Source organism: Falco cherrug, chromosome 13 (assembly GCF_023634085.1).
Source record: "Falco cherrug isolate bFalChe1 chromosome 13, bFalChe1.pri, whole genome shotgun sequence".
Classification (NCBI taxonomy): domain Eukaryota; kingdom Metazoa; phylum Chordata; class Aves; order Falconiformes; family Falconidae; genus Falco; species Falco cherrug.
Window position 1 is genome coordinate 12,763,911 of NC_073709.1, and position 27,741 is coordinate 12,791,651.

The window sequence follows — 27,741 nt, forward strand, 5'->3', positions numbered from 1 at the left end:
CCCGCCGTCACAGGCCGCGCCCCGAGCTGCGGGAGGCGCCGGCAGCGCGCAGCCCCGCGTCGCCAGCTGCGGCGGCAGCGATGGCGGCCGCGGCCTCGCAGCGAGACCCGGGGGACTGGCAGGACTTCTCGGGCTTCCAGCCCGCGGCGGGGAGCGGCGCCGAGGCCGGCCGCGACAAAGGCGGCTGGGGCGGCGCGGATCTGGGGGCCAAGCTGTCCTTCTGCTTTGAGCCCCCGCAGGCCCGGGCTGGCGGCGGCGAGAGCCGCGTTCCGCTGCGGCCCCTCACGGAGCAGAGCGCCCTGCAGGACGACGAGTGAGTGCGGGCCCGGGGCGGGCGGGGAGCGGCCGCAGCCGAGGGGCAGGAGGCCAGGCCCGGCCCGAGGCACCGCCGGCGGGTGGCGCGGGCCCCGGCGCTGGCGAGCGGCGCTGCCCCTCCGCCTGCCGCTCGCCGGGCGGTGAGGCCTTTCCCCGCCCCTGGGGGGCGGCTGGAGCCGGGGCCGGCGGGCGGGTGTGTGGGCAGCCCGGGCAGCGCCGGGGGGGGCGGCCGCGGGCCGCGTGTGCTGGGCTCCGTGCCGGCTGCCCGCGGGTTGTGTTTGGAGTTGGACACGGGAGGTACGGGGAGCGGGTGAAGGACAGAATCTCAGCCGCAGCAGTGTCGTTGGGTTTCCCCCTGAGCTGCAGAGCCTTTGCGATCTGTGCTGCTTTCCCGTCTGTAAAGTATTTGTATGTAAAATACCTCTTGTACGGGTATTTATACTTGCTATTTTACAGCAAATTTCAGTCAGCTTATCTTCGTTAAAAACACTGCGGTTTTTCTCGTACTTTGAGGTAACTGAATGGTATGTCCTCTTCTGAGAAGCAAAACAAAAAAAAATCACGTTAGCAAAGGGCTGAATGAATGCCTGTGGTGTGAGCAGTGAGGTCAGGTCTGGGAAGCATCAACCGAGAGAGATGCCAGGCAGTGATGGGGCTGTGCCTGCCCAGCCGCACCAGCCCCAGCCGTTCCTCTGGCTTCGCTGGGCATCGCTCCCCGGCATCGTCCTGCGCCTGTACCCCGTGCCTGCACCCCCGGCATCACCCCGTGCCTGCACCCCCGGCATCACCCCGTGCCTGCACCCCGTGCCTGCACCCCCGGCATCACCCCGTGCCTGCACCCCCGGCATCACCCCGTGCCTGCACCCTGTGCCTGCAACCCCGGCATCACCCCACACCTGCACCCCGAGCCTGCACCCCCGGCATCACCCCGAGCCTGCACCCCCGGCATCGCCCGGCATCACCCTGCGCCTGCATCCCAGCATCACCCCCCGGCATCGCCCATACCGGCGGTTCAGTGAGCTGACCTGGGGCACCGACCCACTGCCGAGGCTGCTCTGTTCCAAAGCCCGAACTGTTGTGCCAGTATGGGGCTGCACGTGCGAAGTTGCTGGCACAGCCGGAGAGGTTGTAACCCGTAGACAAGTGGTGGGCTGAGCTCCTCAATCGTACTTCTGGGTAAAACTAAACTCTTGCACAATTTTAGTATACTTTGTGCATGTTGGGTATTCTGTGATAAATGGAAAGGAATTAAGAAAGGTTTAGCTCAGAATTTGCTGCTCGACCTCTGCTAATTCCTGATTTTAATGTGCAAAAGTCAAGGGAAACGAACAACACTAGGTGCGGAAATTATAGCTGAACTCAAATGTCATTAGAGCAGAGGCTCATCCATGCCCAAAAAGATTGTGAGTATGGTTACATAATTAGTAAAGAAGGTGTCTCTTCATCACGTTTTATTTCACTGCTGTGCATACACTGTTGGTTTAAGAAGGGGAAAAGAATTAGGCTTATCAAAACAATATTTTCTCTGAGCTTCGAAGCATTGTAAAAATATTGTTAGTAACTTGCAGATGAGTATTTAGGGAAGGAAATAGTTGTTGATAGAAATACATTATCATTACAAATATGTTTACTGCTGATCAGTTGCTGCTTGTTTTAAGGTCTACATTTTTGTTCCTTTATTCCTCTCTTCAGGATTTGGAACGCTTTGACTGATAATTATGGTAACGTAATGCCAGTTGACTGGAAATCTTCCCACACCAGAGCTTTGCACTTGCCAACACTGAATCTTTCAGAAAAAGGGGTAAGTTCTGATCAGCAGAAATACCCTCTTTGGATCTTTTATACTCAGTACAGAAATAAAACAATTTGCATTTGTGTAAAAGAGTGTTGTTATTAAGTGCCTTAAAATATTTTTTGTGCTTGGCATTATACATGAGAGGTTTTTAACATGAAAAAAATCAACCAACCACAGATAAAAGTTTTGCATCTCCTTGGGTTGGAGTAATTTGGGGTTAGTTTTAGATGGGTGTTCATTAGAGCCAGAGCAGGACAGAAAAAAAATGTAAAATGAGCAAGTGTTTCACATAAAGTCTTTCTACAGTCTTTTTCGTGTTGAGCACTGTTCTGGGTAATGGAGGAAAAGAAGTGGGAGTAACTCTGATTTAGAAAATCCGGTGTGGACTTTCTTTAAGTTCATCTCTTCTGTAGTCAGTGGAGACTAAAGAGGCTTATTTTACAGGAAAGGTGACCCAGGAGACACCGAATTGCAAAAGTTTGTTTTGTTTTTCCTTATTTAACAAGTAGAATAGTTGTCTGGGGAGGAAGCAGGGAAGGAAGAGCTTCAGAGAGGTTTATAGAAGGGGTTGTCCTCTGATCTTAAAAGTGGATTAAAATGCTTCAGGAGGAGAAGCTAGGGAGAATTCCCATCTCCCAGGTCTTCTGAGGAAACAAGCGGTTTATCTTTTAAACCTAGTGAAGCTGAGTTATGTTGTAAAAATATCTATGTGTGTAACCTGAGAATAGGGCAATACTTGACTTCTGCCATCCATTATATAATGGCTGCTACTTTGTACTGTGACAAGAGCAAAGATTGTTCTGCTGAAGAGGATACTTTGGGGTTCAGCAGGGGAGGATGGCACTCTGGAACACACTCTCTCAATCTGAGTCTGATGGTTATCCCTTGTATTTTACTTGTGCTTATTCTGATTTTTATTAGAGTCAGATTTTCCGAGTGGTTTTAGAGTAATTCAATCTTTACCTTTAAAGTAAGAAGGCTTACAACCCCCCATGCTATGACCTTGTTGTGTGACTGAAAAATGGACTGGAAGACTGATGGATTTCTTGGTAAGGAACTAGATACAATATAAAAAAAAATGTTGCACATAGTTTTTTGTAAGTTCCTTGCCGGAGGTTGTGGAGGAACTACATGAAAAAAAGTGGTGTTGCTGGGTTAGAAAGCATCTGAGGTATGCTGCCAGTAAAGGGAAAATTAGTTCATGGATTAAACATAGCTCGAGTTTATTCAGCTTTCACTCCACCTGGCATGCCTTTTGATGTGTAAAGCCCATCTGTTTGGGAGCATTTGACATAGGTTTTATCTCTCCTTCCCTGTGTTTCAGCAGTATTTCTGGATATGTGACAGCGCATATGGACCAGCTAGTAGCTTGTTTTAACTTTCTTACAATGAATACTAACAGCTAAGCAACACTTCCTTGATGCGTTTGAAGCTAATAATATGCTGTTGAACTTGTGCTTAAAGTATTTCTTTTCCCATTTTAGTAGGAAAAAAATGTAAAGTGAATGAGGCTGATTCATCTAATCTCTGCTGCTTCACATCACAGATCTGTGAACACTTTTATACAGCTCTGACGGTGAAAGAAGTACTTGAGTGGAAGTGTTGTGCAGTGGTACAAGGGACAGCACTATGCAATTGCTTGTTTAATGTATTTTTGTTAGATTATTTTTGAACAGGTCATTCTCTGGTAGTGTGAGAACAGAAAGAGGCATAAAATGTGTCTGGGTAGAAGGCCACGTGGTCCTTTTGGCATCAGCTGTAGCTTGGGCTGTTTGAGGTGGTTTATTAGCCTAAATTATCAGAATATATTCTGATAGTCTCTCAAAATGTTGTTTCTGGAATGTCAGGAGGGGAAGCTAACCTCCTCCTAGATAAGCTGTTATCCTTGCTTACTAGCCCGTAGTTGTTGTAATCCTATATACATGGGAAAACATTTGAGGACTGCAGACATTAAAGAATGTGGACACTGGGGTGTATCGGTGCAGCAAGTAACAGATACTCTTGGTGGAGCCCTGTCACTGCATGGTTATTGGAATTCAGATTCTGGAAAAAAGTGGACATTTGACTTCATTCTGATGGCTGCAGTAATACAGATAGTATGTTTTTCCCTGTAGACTAGCTGTCTGGAGATACCAGTAACATCTTCAAAACGAATATGAAAACTATTAAGGTTTCTGAAGAAACTGGGGAGATTGGAGGAGTTGCAACAAAAATTGAAAACTGATACAGTGAGACCAAGGACTTCATGCAGCTAGTTATAATGCTTGTAAATTAGCCCAAAGATCAGTTAAAGTGATTGAGCTCAAAATGTCAAAAGTTAGGGGTTGTGGCTTTTGAAGGATGAGCATAATTTGATGGCATAAGTGTGGGAACAGCATTGCTTCTCTTTTTTTTGGAAAAGACCCTGAGATACTCAACAATATACATTTAAAATAATCTGGGGTGATAACCAGGTTTTGGTTTTTAAAACATTTTTGTTGCATCTTTTATTATGTGAAAAAGTAGACCTATAAAAGCATGTGAAATAGGAGGTTTGTGTAGTGTTAGAGATTATGGGTAGGTTTGCACCCCACACTGACAAATGTCTATGTTCATTTAAGTATTTACATTGGATTGACTGCCCTCCATGCATATATCTCCATGTCATTGTGTATATAGTCTTTATATGCTGAAGATATTTAAAGACTGATAACTATTTTAACTTTCTCCAATTGCAGTTTTAATTTCAGTTATCTCAGTTTCCAGGTATTTGACAGCAAGAATCATTGATTCCATTATTATGGACAAGGAATCTGTTTCATTCTTAAAATTCAATGATCACTTCTCTTTTTTTATATATGTACATGTGTTTTTTACATATACGCACACAAAAACATGTGTATATATATGTTAATATGTATTTTTAGGTAAATGATAACTTGAACCTTGACCTGTCAGATGATGAAGAGCTGAGAGAACAGTTGGATATGCATTCTATCATTGTTTCCTGCATCAATGACGAACCGCTCTTCACAGCAGAGCAGGTAAGGTGTTCAGCAAAGACAGTGTTGATGGTGTATTTTCTTTTAGTCTGTAATTACTTGTTTGTTCTTCCTTGCTGTTCACCATAGCTAAGCTGCTTGAGTGTTCTTTATTTAGGCTTGTAATAATGTGTGAAATATTACTATGTGATTCAGGTTTGGAAAGTATTCTTGCGCTTCAGGTGAGGTTGATAGCCCAGGGTCTTTGAAATCTTTACAGATTTCTTACCCCAAATTAGTCAGAAATACTACTAAATTAAATACATATGTTAAAAAGCAAAAATATTTTCAGGATGTTGGTATTGTAGAGTTTGTAGTTTTCCAGCGTGACTTTGTGGCTGTTCATAGCTTCACGTGGCTTTGTGGTTAGCAGTAATTCTTTGATGTTTTTGCCTAATACGAGGGCACATCAACAGTTCTACGACTAAGCTTTCAAATTGCTTAGTGTCTAAAGGTTTCTGTTCCAAGTCCGTGGATTGACTTCAGTTATCTTGAAAATTGCTCTTCTGAGTAAGGTTAATGACTGTCCATTCAGGTCTTGCTTTAGTAAGCAAACAAGAATCTATTTTCCTGTCATTTAAATGGTTACCTGCAAACTGTGATGAACATGGTTATTAAAGAGTGCAAGAGACAGGATTGCCTAAACTCCCTCAGCTCTTTTTTTTTTTTACTGTGAGGTGAATCTCAGCACTGTGTACAGCCTTTAAACCTGCAAAAGTCGATGTGTTATTTATTCAGCTGTTCAGTTAAGAATTTAGTCTATAAAATATGGTCATTTCTCTACTGTAAAGTACGCCCTCTATGCATGGGATTTCTGTTCTCATACTTTCCTTCTGGCTCAGATCTTACTCCCAGGGTTGCAAAACAGCTTCAGGTTATGATGACTTAGTTCATAAAACTTCTCATAAGCACAGTAGACTTTCTGGTCATTTAGAGCCTGGGGTTTTGTTTTTTTTTGGTTTAGAGAACTGTAGTGAAATGGGTGGTAGGAAGGTAATTGATTTCTGTTGTTTTGTTTTCCTTCAACTAAATACTCAGGAAAGATATTCCAGCTCACTCTTTAGTTCGGTTCTCTTAAGCAGAACCATGTGTACCTTCATATAGAAATAACTGTGTAGTTTCAAGACACTGGTTGTTATGAGATCACCGACTTACTTTGAAAAGGTAGGCTTATTCTCAGAGAGCAAAGATGGGGAGGAAAGGTCAATAAGATTTTGTTGATTCTTGTCCATCCAGTCTTGTTGTTAGTTTCATCCATCAGCATCTTCGTTAATAGAAAGTGAAAAAATCCTTAATGTCTTAACAGCTTTGCTTCAAGGCGCAGTCTGTTTCTCTTCGTACAGGGGGGGTTCAGAAGGGTTTTCATGTTTTTTGAAGGTGATTGAAGAAATAGAGGAAATGATGCAGGAATCACCTGATCCAGAAGATGATGAAACTCCCACACAATCAGATCGGCTCTCCATACTTTCCCAGGAAATTCAGACACTCAAGAGATCCAGTACGAACAACAGCTATGAAGAAAGTAAGTGATATTTAACATTTTGTTCTTATGCTTATTGAAAATAGTTTAAAACGTAAGTTTGCCATGTGTTTGAGTTACAGCTAGTCTTTCTTATGAAGTACCTTCATTCAAAAATATTTTCAAAATGCCCTGAAAGGATAACCTGGATTTAGAAGATAAATAGAAGACTTATCTTTGTCAGCATTCATAACTTAGAATAAAAATAAAACTTCAGAGAATATCAAATTAAAGCAAATATGCTGAAGCCTGACTCTCTGGAATGAGGTCCTTTCACAGGTAAAGTGGTGTCCGTCTTTTTTTAAACTTCATTAATTTCTGTGTTGTAAAGTGAGACACTTTCTTGAGGCCAGTACACTGTGTTTAAGAAGATTAGTTAAAGCTTTTAAAGATATATTATAAATAAAGAAAATGGTGTTTCTTTGGTACTGTTTCGGTGACTGCAACATACCTTGATCTACAGTAGCACAAAAATAAGGCAACTGCTGCCTTTTTTGCCCATAAGGACCTTGCATACTTCTCTGTCCTGCCCTTCCATTCCTCTTCAAAAAGCTTAAAAGTTCGGAAAAAAAACCCCCAAACTTTGTATCTTCTACTCAAAGGAAATCATCTGTTCTTCCCTATACAAAAGAAAAGGAAAAATTATGTGTGTAGTTTCATGGTAGCAGGTGGAATTGTATGTAAGAAACCCCTATGATTAGTCAGTTTCATGATGGAAATTTGTTTCATCTGTATATTTGTCAAAATCAATGCTAGAAGGCAATAGGAACACAACGTTTGCTGGGTGGTCCTTCTACTCTGATCCCTCGTAGGAAGTTTTGTGCTTTCTTTCCTGTAATCTGGGTCAGCAGTGTGGATTCTGTAGAAGATTCAGAAGACTGGCTGACCTTTTGTGACATGACTTAGAGTTTCTGCTACGCTTCTGATTTATGGAGGAGATCCTGTTTTCATGGTTAAACTCTTGGCTGTCTCAACACATAAATTTCAGGAATGTGGAAGTAAAGTGTATTCTGCTCAGCAGGGCTTCCTGCTTTTCTGACAGTTCCATATGTCCTTAGGTTTGGAGCTAATCAAGTTTGCTTGGTATTTCATATCATATTTATTTTGCTTTGCCACAGGGGTTCATCTTGTCTGTTGCTTCTATACGGTTTAAAGGTCAGCCTTGACCAGCCAATGCCTTGAGTTACTTTGTCAGATAATTTAACTTTGCTTCACTAGTTTCTCAGAATCTCTTTTCATGTCTTTCAGGTCACTATTTTATTAAAAGCTCTTGCTGAGTTGTTTTGTGTGCAAAGCTGCCTCAGAGTTAGTCTGGATCACTCTGAAGTTGTTGCAGGGTTTTCCTAGAACCTGTCTGGCTTTTATAAGACACGTCAGCGATGTTAGTGTTTAGGATTGAGAAGAAATCAAAGCTTCTGTTTACTTTTTTTTTGGATAGGAAAAGACATGTATTAAGACAGTCCAAAAATAAAGCCAGTTACAGTTCTGGTTACACAGGTGAGTCCTTTAGCCTGCATATATAAGATTTAATCCAGGAAGTCTGCATTTAAATTACTCTTGTCTTCACTCACCTGTGTCAGCTGGGTAGTTCCTATGTAGACCTTTCATAGGCTTTGATAACAACGACTGATCTATCATAAACAAGTCAGAATTGCGGTTGGGTAATCTGCACGTGGTTTTGGAGCAACTGTTCCTTAGCCTGTGAAGCTGGTTCTTAAGTGCTGGGACTCACTGGTGTTTTCTCTAGTCTTCTTTCACAAAAGCAAAACAGTGGTGCAACCTATGCTTACTAGACTGTCCTTTGTACTGAATGCATGTGAAACTTATATTAATTTTTACATTGCAGTACACTCAGTTTCACAAGCTCTAAGGCCTATTCTGCAATTTGCACCCACAGACCACCAAATAATCTTGTCGCTGAATTTACTTTTCTCCCCCCGCTTATGTTTGAGTTGATGTTGCTATTTGCTGTTGCTGACAACCAGAGTTGACACGGTTACTGCTGTAGTAAGACCTACTGTGATACGTGCAATAACTGTGAAAATAGCCAAGATCAGTGTTACGAGTAGAGGCTGTAACCTGCATGCGACATACTTGGAATAGTTTAAACAACAATATAGGCGATGGATGGTTCAAACTACTTGAAAATTAGATCCTTAAGCATACAATACTGTTACAGTGTTTGAACAGATTTTAAGACCTAAGTTACTCTGAAAAACTGTGCCTCCTTGTTGGAGAACTGCCTTAACAGGTTTCATTTCTTTTTCTTTAGTAAGTGAATGACAAGGAGCTTTCTCCAATCAGTTTTCCCTGCTGTAATTTTAGAGAGGAAAATCATGTTTCTCCTATTACCTAGAGAGCTATACTTTTCATCATTTGTGGCCTTATTTGTATTTTTCAGCACTTGTCCGTAGGCACTTCCCCATATAGCAATTTTTTTAGACGTGACATCTACTAGACTAATTCAATATAACCAAATAATGACAAACATATATGCGGTGTCCTTAGACAGATTGTATACCCTTCAGCGTAACCAGGGCTAGCTCTTTCTCAGATGCCAGTGAAAACAACATTCTTTGACGTAGCAAGTGCTGGGACTTACTCACTTCCTAGGTGTGTCAGACTTAACTGGGAGTGGAAAGCAGTCCTCAAAGAACATGCTAACTTTTAACTCAGGCAAGCCTCAGAACATTCTTCTTGGTCATAATTTCACTCTTTGTAACACATGAGCCAATAGTACCTTTAAAATGCAAACCTGGAGAGGTTTTTTTGTTTCCAAACTGACATTTTACAGGCTTCTGATTTAGCTTTGACCAATTCAGTCTCATGCTATCTCAAAGCTATTAATGCTAATTTTTGATTGAAATGAGCCTGTCAGTTAATTTTGATCTAGGTTCTTGTTTCAGGCAATACAAGGCCATGCTTTTGACTGCAATCCCTAGACAAAGAAAATCTAGAGGATTTTGTTGGTTTTTCCTCTAAATGCATCTAAAAATATTATAAAAGCTTTGTTCAACCTTCTATGAATATGCATGCATACCTTAGCAATATTCCCAAGAAGATTCCCTTGCTCACAGAGTATAGTTTCAGTATTGCTGTAGATGAAAAATCCAAGGATGAGAGAAAATACGGAGAGCTTTTGCTTTGAACAGTGAATGTCAGTGGAAAGTTAATATTAACAGAGGTGTCAGTATTAGAAGTTTAGCGCTCACTTTAGCTTCCTTAACAGCTACGTGCTCTGCATATTTGTAGATTGTCTCCAATTTCTCAGAAATAAGAAGTTGAACCATCTGGTTGCCTCTGTGATGTGTTTATTCCTTTAGGAATGTTGTTTTATTTTAGGTGGTTTTAGAATTTAATTTTTTGTTTTGAAAAATTTCAGAGTACTTTTTTGCTTGTAATTCCCACAAGTATTCTCATGCTTAAAATCTTGACAGATTACTTTTTATATAAACTGTTTATAGGAGTAAAAAGACTGTCTGTTGCTGAGTTAAATGAACTGCTAGAAGAAATTGAGACTGCTATTAAGGATTATTCTGAGGAACTGGTACAGCAGTTGGCTCTGCGAGATGAGTTGGAGTTTGAGAAGGAAGTGAAAAACAGCTTCATTTCTGTCCTCATCGAAGTACAAAACAAACAGAGAGAACACAAAGAAACAGCCAAGAAGAAAAAGAAGCTGAAAAATGGTAGTCCTCAGAACTGCAAACAAGAAAGAGGTCATATGCCTGGAACAGTAAGAAAATTTTTGTAACTATTTCTACATCTAAAATATTTTTTGTTTTTTCCCTATGGGAAGTAGTAGTCCTAGATTTTATCAAGATACCTGGTATACCTGCTTCCATGCCTTCATTTGCAGCCAAGGCTTAGGCACTTTCTATTGCAAGTATGTTTTCACAAGGTCATGTAACATTTTATTCCTGTCATACTCCTGAAATGTGTTTTTTTATTGTTTGCAAATTAGCCTGGAATCAGCATACCTTTCTTGCAAAAAATACTGTCCTTGGACGTTCTGTTCTGTTGTCAGTAGGCTTTTATCTCATTTGTCTGTTTGGTTTCGCTATGAGAGTTTTAGTATGTGTGTACCACTGTTAGTCTTGCAGGAAATTCAGTATTATTGCTGATGTAGTTGAACAGATATTTATTGATCATGTTGGGTTTTAGGTAGGAAAAAATTAGGGGCTTTATTCTGGATCTCTTGAAACCTGCAGCAGAGTTACTATATCCAACGAGAGACACAGGTGAGGCCAAAGTGTAGTGCAGGTGTACAAGGAGCCGGTAATTTGGTTTATTCTTTACTGAACATAGCAACAGAAGGAAGAATGTCTTTCAAACAGAGTTTGAATTATAGGAGGCAGAGAATGAAAGAAATTAGGTTATTATCTTGTCAATGCCATTTTTTCTTTCTTACCTGTCTGGAGTAATTTTAAAATACTTCAGTGGGATATTAATGTTAGAATTTCTTAGTGTCTCTTACAGGACTTATAAAATGTGGTTAATGTATTGTAAGTCTTGGCTAAGTCCCAGAAAGAATGCTTCGGTTTGACGTTGGAAAGCTTTGGGGTTTGTTTTTCAACATAAGAAATAAATGTTTGCAATGAAACATTATTTCTTCAGAATCTGTTTCTAAACTTACAAGAATAAGATACCTGTGATATAGGAGAAATAGAGTTCTGATCTTGTCTGTCTAATGAAAAGTGTTTGCATACATAGCTAAGTTTTAATGGAACTCTAACTAAGTGTATGTCTGGAAAACAATACAGAATAGTCATCCCTTTGCAGGAGCACAGTGAAAGGTGCAAATTTACTCCTTTTTGGTTCTCAGTCATGGAAAGGCAAAAAGTTATATTGTAAGTAGAAAGAAAAATAATTACTTGGTTTTGAAACTTGGAGTCAAATGATTCATAAGCTATTCTGGTTAGTTTCAAGTTTAGAGTCTTGATTGATGCTTTCAAATATAACTGTATATATACATGGTCCCAATATAAGATATTTTCGTATTTGGTTGCTTCAAGAGATAGATGAGTGACATTTGTTTTGTGAGAGGGATTGAACAAACTAGCACCCAAGTAAGACTGTGGGCTGTGTATGTGTGGTTCCTATGAAAACAGCTTTCACTATCACCAAGTACAGATTTGAGAGCCTTCTTCCAGAAAGAGGTGTAAGCTTCCTTCATTCAACACTCCTTTTTTTCTTTTATCTTTTAAGGAAGTGCTGAGAATGTGCATACAGATAGTATGTTCTAGTAACTTTGTGAAGAGTGAGTTTCTGTTAATAACTCATGTATAAATTAGTAATTTTATTAACAAACTATAATGAAGTCCCATTTAAGTACAAAGCTTGGAAGTAAGGTTAACTTCTTATACTCTTCAGAAAATAAATTCTCCTGTAGATACCATAATTGCATTTTAATAAAGACAGACTTTAATTCTTTGTCCCTGATACAGTCTTTGGGTGAATCACTTTCTTAGATTTCTAAAACTTTTGCCTCTCTCACAAGGCCAGACCGGGGAGTAATTAGAAATAGTCAAGGCTTGAAGATACCAGTTCCTTTAAGTAGGATATCTTCAAAGAGTTAAGATGGCTTTGGCAACATCTATGTCTATTTACTGACCTCGTTGTGCTTTAGAAGACAACTGAATATTGTATTCCAGCACATTTTATTCCCCCCTCCCATAAATAAATACATTCAGATAAGTGTGCTGAAGTGTGCACATCATACTGCCCTGTGTCAGCAGCTTGACAGGTTCTTCTTTTTATGTTCTTGTCAGTTGCAAATTTTTATATCTCGTGCTAAACATCAAAATTGTTTTGATATTTATTTTTTTTAACTTGTCTCTCCAGCAAGCAAGAAGGTTTACAGTGTTGAAGAAAAAAATGGTTGGATTATGTATTAATTTTTCTTTACTTGTATTCCATGATTCTGTGTAATGGAGCTTGAAATTAATATGGATGCGTTCTTAACTCGTTGTGTATATTTTATCATATTACAAAGAAAATGGAGAATATTAATTGTTGCTTCAGTTCTGGAAAAGGAAGTATGAAAGCATAAAATGTTTTAAAGAGGTGTGGCTGAAAATTATTACCTCTGAATAATGTTTCTAGTAGGTTAGGTGCTCAAAATCTGAAAAACTGGTATCAGCAGTGTCTCTAAAAGTGTATTGCTGAAACACAAATGTTAAAAGAGATTATACTGGGAGCTAAACTTTCAGAAATACTATTTTTTACATTTCAAAATGAAACAGCCTTAAAAGACAAGTCTCTTTCTGGGTCTGCAGTGTGAAGACTTCGTTTGATTAAATTTTGATGTAGATATGCTGCTTAACTGCCATTACAAGATTTGCTTTTCAATTAAAAAAAATAAGTAGATGAATGAGAAATAGAAATGTGCTGAAATACATCCTAGAGCTTGTCTTTGTCATTCGTCTTTTATAGTCTTGACAAATGTTGGTTAATAGTCTTCTGAACTTTTCTCTGTCCCTTTTTTTCTTTCTGCTATGTTTTCACTACTTGTAGCGCTTCAGCATGGAAGGGATCTCAAATGTCATACAGAATGGCTTCCGCCACACGTTTGGAAACTCGGGTGGAGAGAAACAGGTGCTGGGCTATCTTCTCTCTTTTCTTCATTCTTTGCCTGCTCTTTCGGTAGGAGCTGAGCTATTGAAAATTGACAGTAGTTGAAGATAAATGCTGGGATCGAAAAACATAGGACAAAAATGTTGGAATCTGTACTCTTTCCTTGCCTCAGGACTCTGATCAGCTTACAGTCTCTTTCTCTCCTCAACAGCTCGAGACAGTCAGGATTTGATATCCTGATGCACTGGAAAAATAACCCTTGTTTCTTACACAAGACAAAAAGTCTGTTTTGGCATCATAACACATGCTTCAAATACCTTGCATGTCTCTAAAAATCTAATATCCAATCAAAGAGTATGTGTCAGGTTAGACATAACTACCTTTAGCCTGAAGGATTTGGGTAACAACTCCAACTGCATTAGAACTGTTTTCTTTGTTCTTCAGATGTTCAGAGCTGATAGATCCAAAAACAGAGTAGCATCTGGAAAATGCATGGGCTCTGCTGTATGTCTTTCTGCCTTTGAAAACTGCATGATGTTAAAAGCAGTCAAGTGTGCGCAATGCAGTTACTGATATAAAATGCATAAGCCATCGGCAAGTTCGTGTCTTTTCACTGACAATTTAAATGTGAAATATATAGCACAGAGACCTGGCTTCAGTGGGTATCACTGTAGATGTTACAGGTACCTAAGTAGCAAGATTTTTACGTTTTATTTCAAAGAGATACTTGTTTGTTTCAGAACTGTAGTGTATTTTATCAAATTATTCTGTATTTTGGCAAAATGTTAATGCTTATGCTGTTGTTCAGGCTTTTGGCATACGTTACAGAATACTGGTATGTCACATTACTTAATGCATACTCACCCATTATAGTTTATGCAGTTGTGTCGGATTAGATTCCGCACTCCTGTGAGAAGTCAGTCCACTGAGGCAATAAGCTACCTGGTACTTTAGAAGTCATGGCTGATTAGGCTTTTGTCTGGAAGATAACTGCAGTTATCCTGCAGAGGAGTTCAGGAAGTAAAACAATTCTTCTCAAGTCCTTCCAGAACCATGAGGTTACAAATCATGGACTTACCCTCTATCTCAAGCAAGGTATTTGTATGAGAGAGTTCAGGAAGACATAGATGCAGCTATTCATCCCCAGCTTTGAGGATCTTGAACACGTGCATCGAGCTTACTGGACAGAGCTTTTGTCACTCTACATTATCTCAATAATGGTAAAGTAAAAGCTGTGCTGGTTTTTTTTTTCTTTTTGTTGCTATCTTTACCACTTAGTAATAAATTACAGCTGTTTAATTGTATCTTTAGCTATTTCAAATATCATCTATTTTCATAAAGCAAACATATTTAGCTATACCAGCCCCTCTTACTTCTGGTTAAAAGACTTCTTTTACGTACATGTGTCTACTCAAATGCACCTTTTCTTTTTTGACTGCCTCCTAACTTTCTAGGCATAAGTAGCATAATCATATATGAACAGTAACACTGACTAGATAACCCTTCCAGTCATTATTTTAGTTAGTTTACTAATGCTAGTCCTCATGTTGATCATATGTTTCCCCTGATTTATCTTATACTATATCCTTGTTGGCAGGGTTATGGGTTTTTTTTTCCCCCTCCCTGTATCCTAAAGCCTATCATGGAAATAACAAGAGCTTAACATGAAAAAAAGGAGAGGAAGGTAGGAAAGATAGCAGCTTTTTTCTGTTTTAGTCCTGGAAATCCATTTTTCTACGGCATTTATTTTTTGTTTGGAGTTGGCTGGTATCACATTGCCAAACCTTGGCCCTGCTTTTAAAATATTATGCAGCAAGTTGTAAAGTAAAATTATCAGACACTGTTGCTTAGTGCTGCTCTCAGAATACTCATTTGAGTGTTTTTTTCAGGGTGTATCATCACTGTAAACTCCCATTCACATGTTTTCTGCTAGCAGGGGAGCATTAGTTAACAATCTGGAGTTGTGTCAAAAAAAAAATGCAAGGACAGACAATTTTTTTAGTACCTTAGAAGGTAGAATTTATACGCACAAAGTCACAGCATAAAGTTTATGACAAGTTTGTACAGTTATTTCAGGAATCTTTCCAGTCTTTTAATTTTAATGGTATTTACCACCTTTTCTATTTCCTAGGTAGTATTACTTTTGATAGTGAGTACTTTCCTTTTTAAAATGGTAGTCCTTTTTTGTGTGTGTGTTTTTGAGACATGAGTGAAAATCACTTGGAATTTTTCAACATTTAAAGAGAAACTTCCAGTGGGAACTCCTTGTTCCCATCTGATGAAGCAGCTGGGAAAAAAACCCACACAAACAACTGCCTAAAAGCCATTGGAGTGTTGGTAGCAATTTTCGTGATCATATTTCCAGAAGAAAATTCAAGATAGTAATCTTCGTTTTGATTTTTAGCCATATCAAACTCTTTCTATGCGTGATTACTTATCATATTGTCGAATCTGCATAAAAAATTTAGAGGTCACAGTAGACTTAACACTTGGTCATGTCAATAAGGTACACTTTAGTCACCTTTTCTTCCTTTTCATAGAATGTCATTCTTCACACAGCGATTCAGGGAGTGAGTTTTTGTAGTGCTATTATACAGACATACTGTTACAGCAGCAAAGTACTCAAGAGAAAAACACAATGATCTCTGGAAACTAAGAAAGAAATTAATTTTTTTTTTTTAATTATTATTATTAGGAAAATTGGAGGGTGGCATTTACAGGAGAAGGAAAACAGCGAATATTGATATTTGGTCCAGGAAAACGTTTCCTAGTAGTTTATGGTCTAAGTAAAGGGTAGAATGCCACTTGGTTCTGAAGGCTGAAAATGACAGCCTGAAATCTGATTTCTGAATTAGTCGATCTACTTTCATCTCTGACATTTGCAGATTTAGCAGCCTGTATCTAGCTGTTGATTCTGGTAATTTTACTAGGAGTACAGTTATCTAACGATACCTGTTGGTTACATCTGCTGGAAAAGAAATTGAAAATTGACTGTTTCCTAAGAAGTGTTGCACGCTTTCCTCTGCTGTACTCGGTGGATGTGAGAAAATGCAAAATGAAAAAGAGAGGAAGGAAAATGCCCTGTGTTTGCATAGGGTCTTGGTGAGTTGTCAGTACATCCCGTACAATAGGTTCCCGTAAGTGACACAGGAGTAAGTCTGTCTGGCTTTTAGGCAGAGGATGTGGTTGAGCATGAGGTGTGTAGTCCCACTCCAAACATGGCAACGGTTATAGCTGCTCTTGGCAACACAGAGTCTCCTTCTGTAAAGTGAACCTCTTCACCAGCGTCTGAGTTACACTTGACTCTTACTGAAGTGCCACTACTAGGAGAGAAGACCTTGTATATAGCTTATTTTCAGATTGTTACATGGCAAAACACTTAGCTCTCAAGTTGAGTGACAGAAGGTTGTTTTGCCTACTGCCTTGTGGCTGTTAACCCAGGATAGAGTTCCTATTAAATTCTTAAAAAGTTAAATTGAGGGAAGTTTTGGGAAGCTTTTTCATTAGGTAAAATTCTAGAGTTTTCACTACTTTTGAAATGCTGACTTCTTTAAGAAGAATATGCATTCATACAGGCTGCAAAGTAAGATGTCATCTAAAGGCATTTAATAAAAGCAAATGGGTTGCTTCAGGAATCTGAAAATAAATCTTGGTTGCACTGCAAGTATGAAAATTCTAAAAGATTTAAGAAAATTACTGCTTTTTTTTTAAAGCTGCTGATCAAAGATTTTGGTAAAGAGTAATTACAACAAAAATGGAGTTAGTTTGAAACAAACTGTTAGCACACTCTGCTATTAAAATTGAGAATTAAAAGCAGAATCCAAATGGGGGGGGGGCTTACATTTAATTAGGCTTGCTTTGGTCCTTTTGGTTGGAAGTACACGGCGTCAGAAGGCAAAAGCTGTCTGGTTTCATTTTCACCTAACTGTGGGGCAGCATGATCTTCTTTGCACAGAGGACTGTAGATCACCTTGGGAGCTGGTCTGGGCAGTGCTCTTTGATCTGTCAAAATTCTTGACATGTTTCGCTTCTCAGTAAGAGTTAACCAGTTGCTGAGAAAATCCTACGGCTGTTTTAAGGCTCTTCAAACACAGTATGTGCAGACTTTGAAAATGTTGCGTTTTCAGGGGGGTTTATTTCCCGAATACTTGTTAGCATGTTCCTACAAACCTGAACGCCTTACTTAAGGCACCCTGAGAGCCTGTATCAGTTGTGCTCTGGAAACCTTTAAAAAGCTGACTGTTACCAGTTTCCCAAGTTGTTTGAAGGCAATATCAGTGTTTACCTGGAAAGATGTGTTGTTTGGGGTTTTTTAATGTACTTACTGGAAAGGAATAATTACTTTCAGATTTTGGATGCAACTGGTGACATTCGCATGATATTTACACTTTTTGGTTTTTTAAGAGCAAATTTGAAAATTGTTCATCTGCATTTGTAGTGGTGTTAGAGAGGAGGTGGTTTTTCTTACAGCTTTTCCTTGATTGTAAGAAGGACTTTATGTGAAGTTGACTTCACTTCTGGTTGACTTCTGGAGGAAGAGGCAAACTTTTACTATTGCTGGCTCTGAGGAGGAAACTTAATGAGAAGTTCTACTGTGAACAGCTCCGATTTTTTAAGTACTTTTTGATTAAGTGTTTAGCTGCACAACTTCTAAAGTGATCACATAACTTGGAATTAAAACTTGATTAAAAGCTTTGGAATAGGAAAGGTACAATCTTAATCACTTGTGAACTATGATCCTTTGAAAAGCTTTTAATTGTGTCTGTCAATTTCAGTTGCTACAATTCTTGCAAAATAAGATGCAAGTGACATGAATTTCCTGAAAGGACTGGCAAGTAACTCTGTTTTTCATTTGACAGTACTTAACAACCGTCATTCCTTATGAGAAGAAAAATGGACCCCCATCAGTTGAAGATCTTCAAACGTTAACCAAAAGTGAGCATATGAAGTTCCCCCCACTGATTCTTTCCTTTTTATATTTCCAACTGTGGTTCCTTAAAACCAATGAATCCACAATTACCCCTTCCCCCTTACCCTATGGCATGTATGTAAAGGTGCATGATTTTTAACCATGCGTTTTGGCCAGCTTTTACTTGTTTCTAGAGCTTTCACAGTACATTTTTTAGCGGTTCTCTGAAACCTTAAAGGCAGAAACTTGCATGTATCAGAAAGTAAATGTTCTCACATTATTTCAACAGGTGGGCCTTACGGAAAGTACTGCGTGCCATGGAATTTGGCAGTGCTGTCTTATAGTAACTGATACACCCTTGTTTCTTAAAACTTGCAGTGCTTTGAGGTTATTGTAATGACTTTCAGAAAATGGAATGGATGTTGGGACACTTATGAGTAGTTGTATGGTCATTGCACTTGATTGCCTTTAAAATAGCCTGACTTTTGACGGTGCTTTAAATTCCCCTTTCTTCGCATCTTTTTAGGCCAAATCCTCAAAATTTTTTATGAGTCCTCTAGTTTGTTAGTTTTTTAAAAATTCTAATTTGCATGAAAAATAAGGTTGTGTTTTTAAAATTTTAATTATTAAGGTGGTTAATACAGTAGAGCATCTCTGGGAGTCAGTGGCATCTTCATTTGAGGTTTATAGGAACAGTTTAAAAATAGATGATAGAGTACATCAATGTGTTTGATCAGATATCAGGACTTTGGATTTAACTGTGTCTTAAGGTGCTTTCCAGCAGCACAGGTCTGTGATTCTGCAGGTGGCTGAGGCATGGTAAAAGGTTCACTGGCTGTTTCCTGGAAAGAGGAAATAAATGTTGTATAAATTCTGGAGTAAATTAAATGTGAAAGCAGGAATTAAATTTCCTTTATTTTTTCAAAGTAGGTACCCTTAGCTGGTAATTCAAACTAATTCTGTGACAAATAGGTTTTTCATTTCATGTTTACTCCTTACTCATGCAAATAAATCTTATCCTCTTGCCATATTTAAATTTCACTTGAAAATATTCTCAAAAATTAAATATTAACCAGAGGGAGCTTAAAGCCTCCTGGAAATGTTTTTTGGTGCATGACGGCTTATTAACAAAATGTCTTGTACAAATGCACTGTCAAGTATTAACAGTATTGCCTTCTGTGGGCTGGTTGGAGCTTCATCCTGTGCCTCAGCCGCAGATTTCTGACTCTCTCTGCTGTTAAGGCAGACAGTAAAGCAGGTGTCTGGAGTTGTTTGTTTTTTCTTTCAAAGCTGTGTTACTTTGTAGTTATGAACACTAATGTTTTCCTTCAACATCAAAATTGAAATAAAACGCTTGTTATGTTTCGAGTTCAGAGTCACGTATGAGGAATTGGGAGTTTATTAAATCCTGCTGTTCAGTATCATTCTGTACTTTTGATTCTTTCAGTTGTGTCCAGAGAACTTCCTAAGGGATTGTTCTTGGTGCAGCTAGGCCAAATGTTTTTCCTTATTTAGAAATATGCAAGGCTGGACAATTTTGACTTGATATAAGTCACAAAAACGGCATTTTGGCATTATTTTAAGTTAATGCCAAGTTCAGTAATGAATTTAAGAGTTTTCTAAGCTACAGCTGCTAACGTGCACCATTTCAGGGACATCCCCCCCCCCCTCCCCAACATTTCCATCAGGTCATTCACAGCAGTGTTTCTCCAGAAAAATGTCATTATTTCATGATTTGGGATGACAGTCAAGGAAATAAGTAATGAAGCGTACTATTTGCCTAAGATTTCCAACCTTCCAGTAGTTGTAAGAACATTTTAGTTTTGGATGTGGTGACTTTCTTTTTTGAGAGATTCTTTTTTATAGGGAAGAGGTTCATTCCTTGTTGTTATGACTGATGACATTTTACTGTAATAATTAACCACATAAAATGGGTCTGTTGAATCCACCTACTGTGGCCTTCAGTGAGAGTTACACAAGTGAAAGGTGGAGATATGATGTATTCCATTGTATTTTCTCATATTCCAGTGAAGGGTTTTCTTACTAATCTGGTAGTATATCCCTATATGTAGTTGAAACAGCTTTTGACAGTGTTTCTTTTGACAGTGTTGTCTTTGTTTTATGACTAAATATCTGATAATTTTTTTTTCATACTTTAGTCCTGCATGCCATGAAAGAGGATAGCGAGAAAGTGCCAAGCTTGTTAACAGACTATATTTTAAAGGGTGAGTATATTTTTTAGCAGGGGTGGTTTCTTATTCTAAATTAACTTTATGTACGTACACGGTGTATTTGAAGAGAGTAGTCCTGTGGCATTCGTGAACTATGTTGCTTTTCTATCAAACACAGTTCTCACTTGTCCGAGGTTTCTGAGCATATAGTTCATAAATAAAACATATTTATTTTGTGATAGTATAATACAGCAAAGGGTGCAGTGTATATTCAAGTAGCTGAAGGACATCAGCAGGAGCAGAGAAGTCTGGCTTACAGAGTTAAATGGGTATAATTAAAAACTTGTGTTGTACAGGTTTTTCAGAATCAGAATTCAAACTGCCTATGGTAATAATGCATTTGCTAGACGAAGTGCCTATACCTTCATTATAAGTGTTGCCTTCTGGTCAATAGTAAAAATGATTTTACATTTACTTGTTATGCCTTCTTCACATTTTATTTGAAAGGTTTGCGTGAGAGTCATTTATTTTCAAGTCTTACACATTGTATTAATAGAATGTCAGACACTGAAAATCAAGGTTTGCTTTAGCTTTAAGAAGTTGTTCCAGGTAGTTTCCAGGTTGATAAATTTCTTTTTATAAATTTTTCTTCTGGCTGCGTTTCTGCTTAGATCTTACTAATGCTTATGTTCTTACTTCTCAGCATATAAATGGTACAGTCTTCTTCAGTGTTTGAAGTTTAGCATATGCATCAAATTCCCAAGATCTGACAAGCAGGTGTACAAAAGAATAGTGGATGCCTTTTTATTTGGCACACAAACGTATCTTGTGTTCTGCTTCATGTTCGTATGCTGCAATTTTTTTCTTTTCTTTTGATACCGTGCTTTCCAAGTCTCAGTTATTTCCCTCCATTTGATTTTTAAAGGGTTTTGTATTTCTTACACAGACTTCTAATCACTCTCATCTCACAGAGATTCGAAAGTGCTTTCAGATTAAATTTGTGTTTGAAATTTAGTGTGCTGTTGCTTCAGAAGATCTGAAGAGAGCACCATGCAGTATTGTAGAAGCTCCAACAGACTTCCTGTTGGAAGAGGCTCATTTCTGAGTTTTGTGTAGGGTTGCAGAGCTACCACATACAATAAGAATGCAGAGATCTTTCAGTTGATTCCTTTGATTTCTCCATTGTTTACTTACCCTTTTTGAAAATCCTTCTGAAATTAGACAGATGTATTTGCTTGTGAGCTTAGAGCCATTTAGGCTCAAGATCAAGGGTTTTCTTAATGGCGATGGCACTAAACTTTATTTAGTTCGGTGAGGCAGAATCTTTGACCCAAGAGGATGAACTGTTGTCAATAATTAAAGCTGCTGGCTCTTCATCAAACATCTGTTAGAAACTGATGGGAATGAATAGTGCTCTTTATAGTGTCTGCTTTTATTTTCAGACATAGCTGTCCAGAAAAGCTTTCAGCTTACTAGATACTGAGAAGAAACTGGCTGCCTAGGGAAATGACAAAATCTTCTGCAGAAAAGGCTTATGAAAGTGTATTAGCTGAACATATGACAGGATGATCTAGTAAGCTTGAAGCTGAGGTTCCCTCCTACCTGTGCATGCTTGTGCCTTTAAAATCACCAGGGATGTTCTACTGACTAGATGTGACCATTACAAAAACTTCATACTCACATTAAATGTGTTGGATCAAACAGGTCATCATATACAAGCACTGTTGTCTCTAAATAAAATACAAGTGACGGGAGTATGAAGAGTGATCACTTACTTGCGTCACTGACACTGACGGGAAAAGGTGATTTCCCCTCAGCTACCATTTCAGTACTGAACAGAACTAAGTCTTTCTTGATTTCTCTGGGTCCTTGCACAACAGCAAGCAGTCATACAAGCTCGTGAGCACAGGTTTCTACTCTTTCTTTCAATGTAGCCCCAACTAAGATTCATATTGCTATGTTTAGAGTATGTTAAATATTCATAGCTGGGCTGGCAGTGTTACGTTGTAATGCAGATTTATTCTGTGGAACAGGCAAAGCCTTCCAATTGTTTCTGAATTTGTAATCCGTTTCTCTTTTTCTGCTACTGAAACTTCTGGCCTGAAGCTTCAGTGAGGCTTCATACATGGTACAAAATACTTCCAGCCACTTGCCTATTGTCTGGAAATTATTTTTAAAGCTTCTTAAAGGGAGATTAGATGATTCCATACAATCACTTAAAGCAACCTTCAGTTCAGCTTCTGTATGTGAAATTCCAACATCCTCCTTGGATTTCAGAATAGAAGGAGTGACCTACATTTTGAAGAGTCTGCTCTCTTCACTGGAAAGAATAAGAATGTCTTGGCAAGGTGAAAATGATATGAGAATTTAGGTGTTTGAATTGTTATCCTCTGGCTTCTTTTGGGAAACAAAATTCTGGACCCAGTAATAGTCATCCGTATGGTATAGTGATAATTGTGTTCATTTTACATTTGTTTACTCTCTGATCCAGCTATTGTCTTATACTGAATGGATGTAATTTCTTTTTATTAAGCTTTAATCAAGAAGTGAAATTTTGAAATGCGTCGATTATATCACCAGAGGTACTTTGTTTTGTTAGAATAATAACTTCTTGATCCTTTGAGGATCATTCTTCCCAATCTTAAAGCAGAAAAAAAACCAGGCAGTGACTTATATGTGACTATAGGGTACGTGTAGCTTTATGGAAAACGTGGTTAGTGTGGCACTTGGTAACACAGGTAAAACCTTGTTTCTAGCTCTATATTCCATTTTACTGAGCAAAGAAGAAAAAAAAATCTTAAAGTCAGTCCTTTTTTTTTTTTTTTTTTTTTTAAGCAGCACTGTTTTTATTCCATGGTATTTAAAAAATTAGAACATGCAGTCTTATGTGGGTGTTATGGCTGTGCACAGAATTAGTAATAAACTTACCCACATATTGTTAGTTACTATTGAAAAGTTATTTAGATTGTTTAGAAGCAAAATCTAAAGAAAAAGTATCAGGATAAAAGTGATAATAACAATTGCCCTAGTATTGTTGGCATAATGTAATGGGGCAAATAAATTAAGAACACTGTGAACTTGGAAGAGTTAATGCAACCATACAATTGAGCAGTAACTGTTGATTTAACAAGAAGTCTTGCCAAATCCACTGGTGTTCTGATTAAAAAAAAAAAGACAGTGAAATAAGTTTATATTTTCTCTGGATTTCCTAGTGGTTTTGTATGTGTCACCATCTTGAATACCTTTAACTAGATGACAAAATAATTCTGAAATTTATGAAAGACTGAATTTGAATCATGTAGGAAGACACACACAGACCCCCTCTGGGTGTGTTGTCCAATACTTGTTATCTTCAATACTTGATTGAGTAAATTTGTTCTGGCAAGGCAGTTTGGGCGAGAGCTGGAGTACAGGACTGGAACTTGACTGAGGTTCTGCAACCACTTCAGCTATTGACTGCCATTGTTAACATGGATTATTCTGGCACTTTGTTTCATAGCCAGCTAATGCTGAAATGCTGCAAGTAGAAATCCTCAGAACATGGGGTGTGCAAATCTGGTATAATACAGAAGCAAAAAAGGCCAATGCAACTCAGTCCATTTCATGTTAGGGGGAAAAATAAAACAACTTCCATATGCATTTTTGTGTAGGATTATTAGTTTTGAAATTATTTCTGGTGTTTGCCTTTTTTAGAGCATCCCCTTTTCCCAATTTCTACCGCCCCCTTGTGTCTCCCAAAATATTAAAAATACCATTTTGACCTCCCTTTGATCAGTTAGTTCTTCCCTGGAGCTATTCCCTAGGGAGTACCTACTCGGAGGTAAGTATCTCAAAGCCAGGCTATGTACATATTCTATGTAGAGTCTTGTACAATGCAGTAACTTACCTTCTCTTGTTCATGTTACTCCTGATTATTACTACATTATTTTAAAGGGGATTTTTTTCCCTATGTGGGTTTTCAGGTCTATTTTTACTTTTCCGTGAACATTTCCATCCTGAAGTTAGTAATAATGAAAGGGACTTCGTGATCTTTGCAAGTAAATCGTAGTTCTCCCACCAGCATATGATTCATATCAATATTTTGTAGATTTAGAATGTAGATGGGAATGTGAAATCAGTAAGCATTTGCAATTTTGCTAATTTTTTTCTGAATATGTTTAATATATTAATATTGTTACTATGTTTTATCACTAGGGGTCATGAAACAGAAACTGAAATTTGGAAGAGGGTGGGGGAATGCATTTGCTGACAGGGCAAGAAATACCAAGCCAACACTGAAATTCTTGATCTTAGTAAGCACACTTTTGGACTGAAGCTGGCAGCTTAGTAAGCTCATTGTGTTTAAATGCTGTTTGTGCTGATCTTTCTACTGATCTTTTTTCATGGTTTAACAAATATAGCATGCTTTGAAAATATTGTATTATTTTCTGTTGAAAGACCTACATAAGCAAGTAAGCAGCAAAGTTTCTTGTGCACAAGTTAAGCTGTGAAGCAGGGAGCACAGATGGAGATATTTTTGTCATATCTTGTGGTTGCATTGGTTTTAGGTGTCGCAACAAGAATTGGTACCGTATCCCTAAGTGAGAGCATGTTTCTTTTAACTATACCCATTTAATTTTATTTTTTTTTACAGAAACTTTCAGTCTTTCTTCTTGCGTGTATAATGTAATTATTTTCTGCATTATGATATATTTGCCAAGTACAATAATGAACAAGTAGTAGCATCTGTAATCTTTTAGGTATGCAAGTTTAGGTTCCTTTCAGAAGAAAATGCCTCTGCAATCATGTCTATCTCTTCAGCCTTGAATAATAATGTCAGTTTCAACCCCACAAGGCAGAAAAAAGGTTTGTGGGAATAACTGCATTTCACAAATACTGTGGGGAACTGCATCGAGGTAGGAGGACTGAAACCACTGTTTCCATTGAGCTAAAGGCTGTTGGCTTTGAAAAGCCAACATCCAGCTGGCCAGATAGCTTTTATGTATTCACGTACCAGTGAATGCACTTACAATAGCTCCTGTCACTTTGGGGTGTGAGGACAGAGGAACGACATGGGGAAGACCTGCTGGGATGCAGGTCGTAGCAAATTTAAAGTAGAAGCTGAGGAAGGCATTGTGGGCCGTGGAATTACCTGGTTTTATTGTTATGAGGGGAAAGAGGAATATCTGAGGAAATCTGCTGGAAGCAAGTGTTCCTTAATATAGCTACTTACTGAACAAATCAGTATTACATATGAAATGTAAGCCTGTAGATGTACACAGAATCAAGATATTAGGGATAGGTTGTCTGGTATCACATTTAGACACGTTTTTTTTCTTCCTTAAGTCGAGAACACATGTAAGCATAAATAATTGTGACATTCTTAAAACATAAGTATTATATATGATAATATATAAGCAGGTATTTATAGCTGAAATAAACGCCTTTGAAATCAGATGTGTCCTTACAGTAAACCATTCTAAGATGTATTTATTGCCATTTTGTATTCTTTTCCAGTTGTCCTTAAACAGTAATTGTGACAATAATATACAGTGCTAAAAATAATATGCTACACATTACTACTGAGTAAAATGCATGGAATATGTCTAATAGTATTTTCTTTTAGGCTTTTTTTCTGAATGTAGATGTCATGAAAGCAGAATCATTTTCATTCTTTCAGCTTGTTTTGTTATTTCATATCTGATTTTTCAAGCTTCTAGTAAAGGCTTAAAAAACACTAGTTTTTTGTTTTAATAAAGCAAGAATTTACACCTTGTTCTATTTTAAATTATGCAAGTATTTCAAGTAAGAACATCTGTTTTCTTGCCTTTGAAGTTTTTGTGTCATTGTTACACCTGACTTCTTTATTTGCTTTTGTGTTGTGCTAGCATTGGTTTGAAAGCTGGATTGCTCTTGAGGTTTGTGTCTTACATGTGAAACAGGAATGAGAAACACATGAAGGACATGTCTTACCGTCCCACTGTGTGATTCAAGTACACGCACCAGAAGTAGAAAGAGCTAGCATCTTAAATTGTCAGTGCATATTTTTTAAATAAAACTGCATGCGTCACCTTTTACTTAATGTTCTCTTTGCTAATAGAACACTTCAAAAAGCACTGTTTAAGACATGACCTTTAGTTAACTCATTTCTGGATAATATTAGATAAAGAGAGTGGGTTGTGTCACTTAATTATCTTTCGAGAAGAGGATGATATCTTAATTGCCGGTTTCAATTGATTTCTAGATTTTACTGTGTTACTAATAGGGTAGAATTCAACATTTAATTATTTTAGTATATACATTATATTTCTATACATACTAACTTCACTGATGTTTATCAAGATGTATTTGTGGTTCTTTCGCAGTTCTGTGTCCTACATGAAGAGGGCTGCCTTTCAGAATTAGCCAGGCTCCTTCCTGAGATGAGAAGCTTTCTGTGAATATAACTCATAGTATTTTTTCATTTGGCACTATACCTAAACCAGTGTGCATTTACCTCCTCTGTGTGTGCGTGGATTTTCTGATCCTACAGTAAGTCTTCTGGGCATGACAACTCCTCCATTTTAAATTAATAGTGCAATGAACTGGAGCAGGGAACAAACATTGTACAGTTTTACTCACATTGTTCTGGCTTTTTAAAGTCTATTTTTACATTGTATAGCATGTAGTAAATCCTCCTGCACATTTTGTTGTTGGAAGGAAAAGTAATCTTCGAATAGTGTAAATAAAATAAGCCTAGTTTTAAGGAATCCATATTTAAAAGCATCCTCAGTTCCTATAGCAAAGAAGTAAGAAGGATCATAGTCAGGCTTGGACTAAAAGATGAAATGAGTTCTCCGGGAAGCGCTCCAGAACAGTGTTGGTGGGGGTCAGCACTGAACACTTAAATTTGGTAACTTTGAACTATACAACAGTATTGTTCATACAGTCAACGAATCCAGAGTCTTTGATGGTTTGGCATAAGTATTGGTGTGTTACTTAGCCTTGTTATTTAACACAAACATCTCAGTATTGTAATATTTCATACTTGATTTTAATTATTAATGTTCATGTGGCTTAGATATTCTCCCATATTGCTGCTATAACTTTACTGGTTTTAGTAAGTGTTTGATCTTAATGAAAATGCTTCAATATAAAAACATTTTTAAAAGGCTGTATCTTTTTAAAAATACATGTACAGTTTGAAAAACTTGCATCTGAGTTCCAAGTTAGTATTACATTGAGACATTTGTTGTTGTGTGTCTCTAAATTTTGCTACAGATCTCTTGTAAATTATATGCACGGTCTCCTCTGTGATGATGTATCTGCATTCAACAGATGGGAATGTATTTTACAAATCCTGTAAAAGAAACGTACCCGATAATCTCAACAGTAAATACTTGTCACAAATAAATTTGCCAATCTTAAAGATTAGATTGAAATGTAAGGAGTACTAATAAAAATAAAGGAACTATTTTCTA

The 27,741-nt window shown here is 38.1% G+C and overlaps 1 protein-coding gene across 3 annotated transcripts; it reads left to right on the forward strand.

Annotated features, from left to right (window-relative positions):
* FEZ2 (fasciculation and elongation protein zeta 2) lies at window positions 1-27,741 on the forward strand. Of its 3 annotated transcripts, XM_055725877.1 has the most exons (10): window positions 1-313; window positions 2,008-2,116; window positions 5,017-5,133; window positions 6,508-6,652; window positions 10,114-10,382; window positions 13,163-13,243; window positions 18,082-18,157; window positions 20,291-20,356; window positions 26,170-26,199; window positions 26,647-27,741. In XM_055725877.1, the coding sequence occupies exons 1-9, from the start codon at window positions 81-83 to the stop codon at window positions 26,178-26,180; spliced, it is 1,107 nt and encodes a 368-aa protein (XP_055581852.1). In that variant the 5' UTR covers window positions 1-80; the 3' UTR covers window positions 26,181-26,199; window positions 26,647-27,741. The 3 variants fall into 3 exon arrangements, with proteins under 3 accessions (XP_055581852.1, XP_055581851.1, XP_055581854.1); XM_055725876.1 differs by lacking the exon at window positions 26,170-26,199 and having other exon boundaries at window positions 2-313; XM_055725879.1 differs by lacking the exons at window positions 13,163-13,243; window positions 26,170-26,199 and having other exon boundaries at window positions 4-313.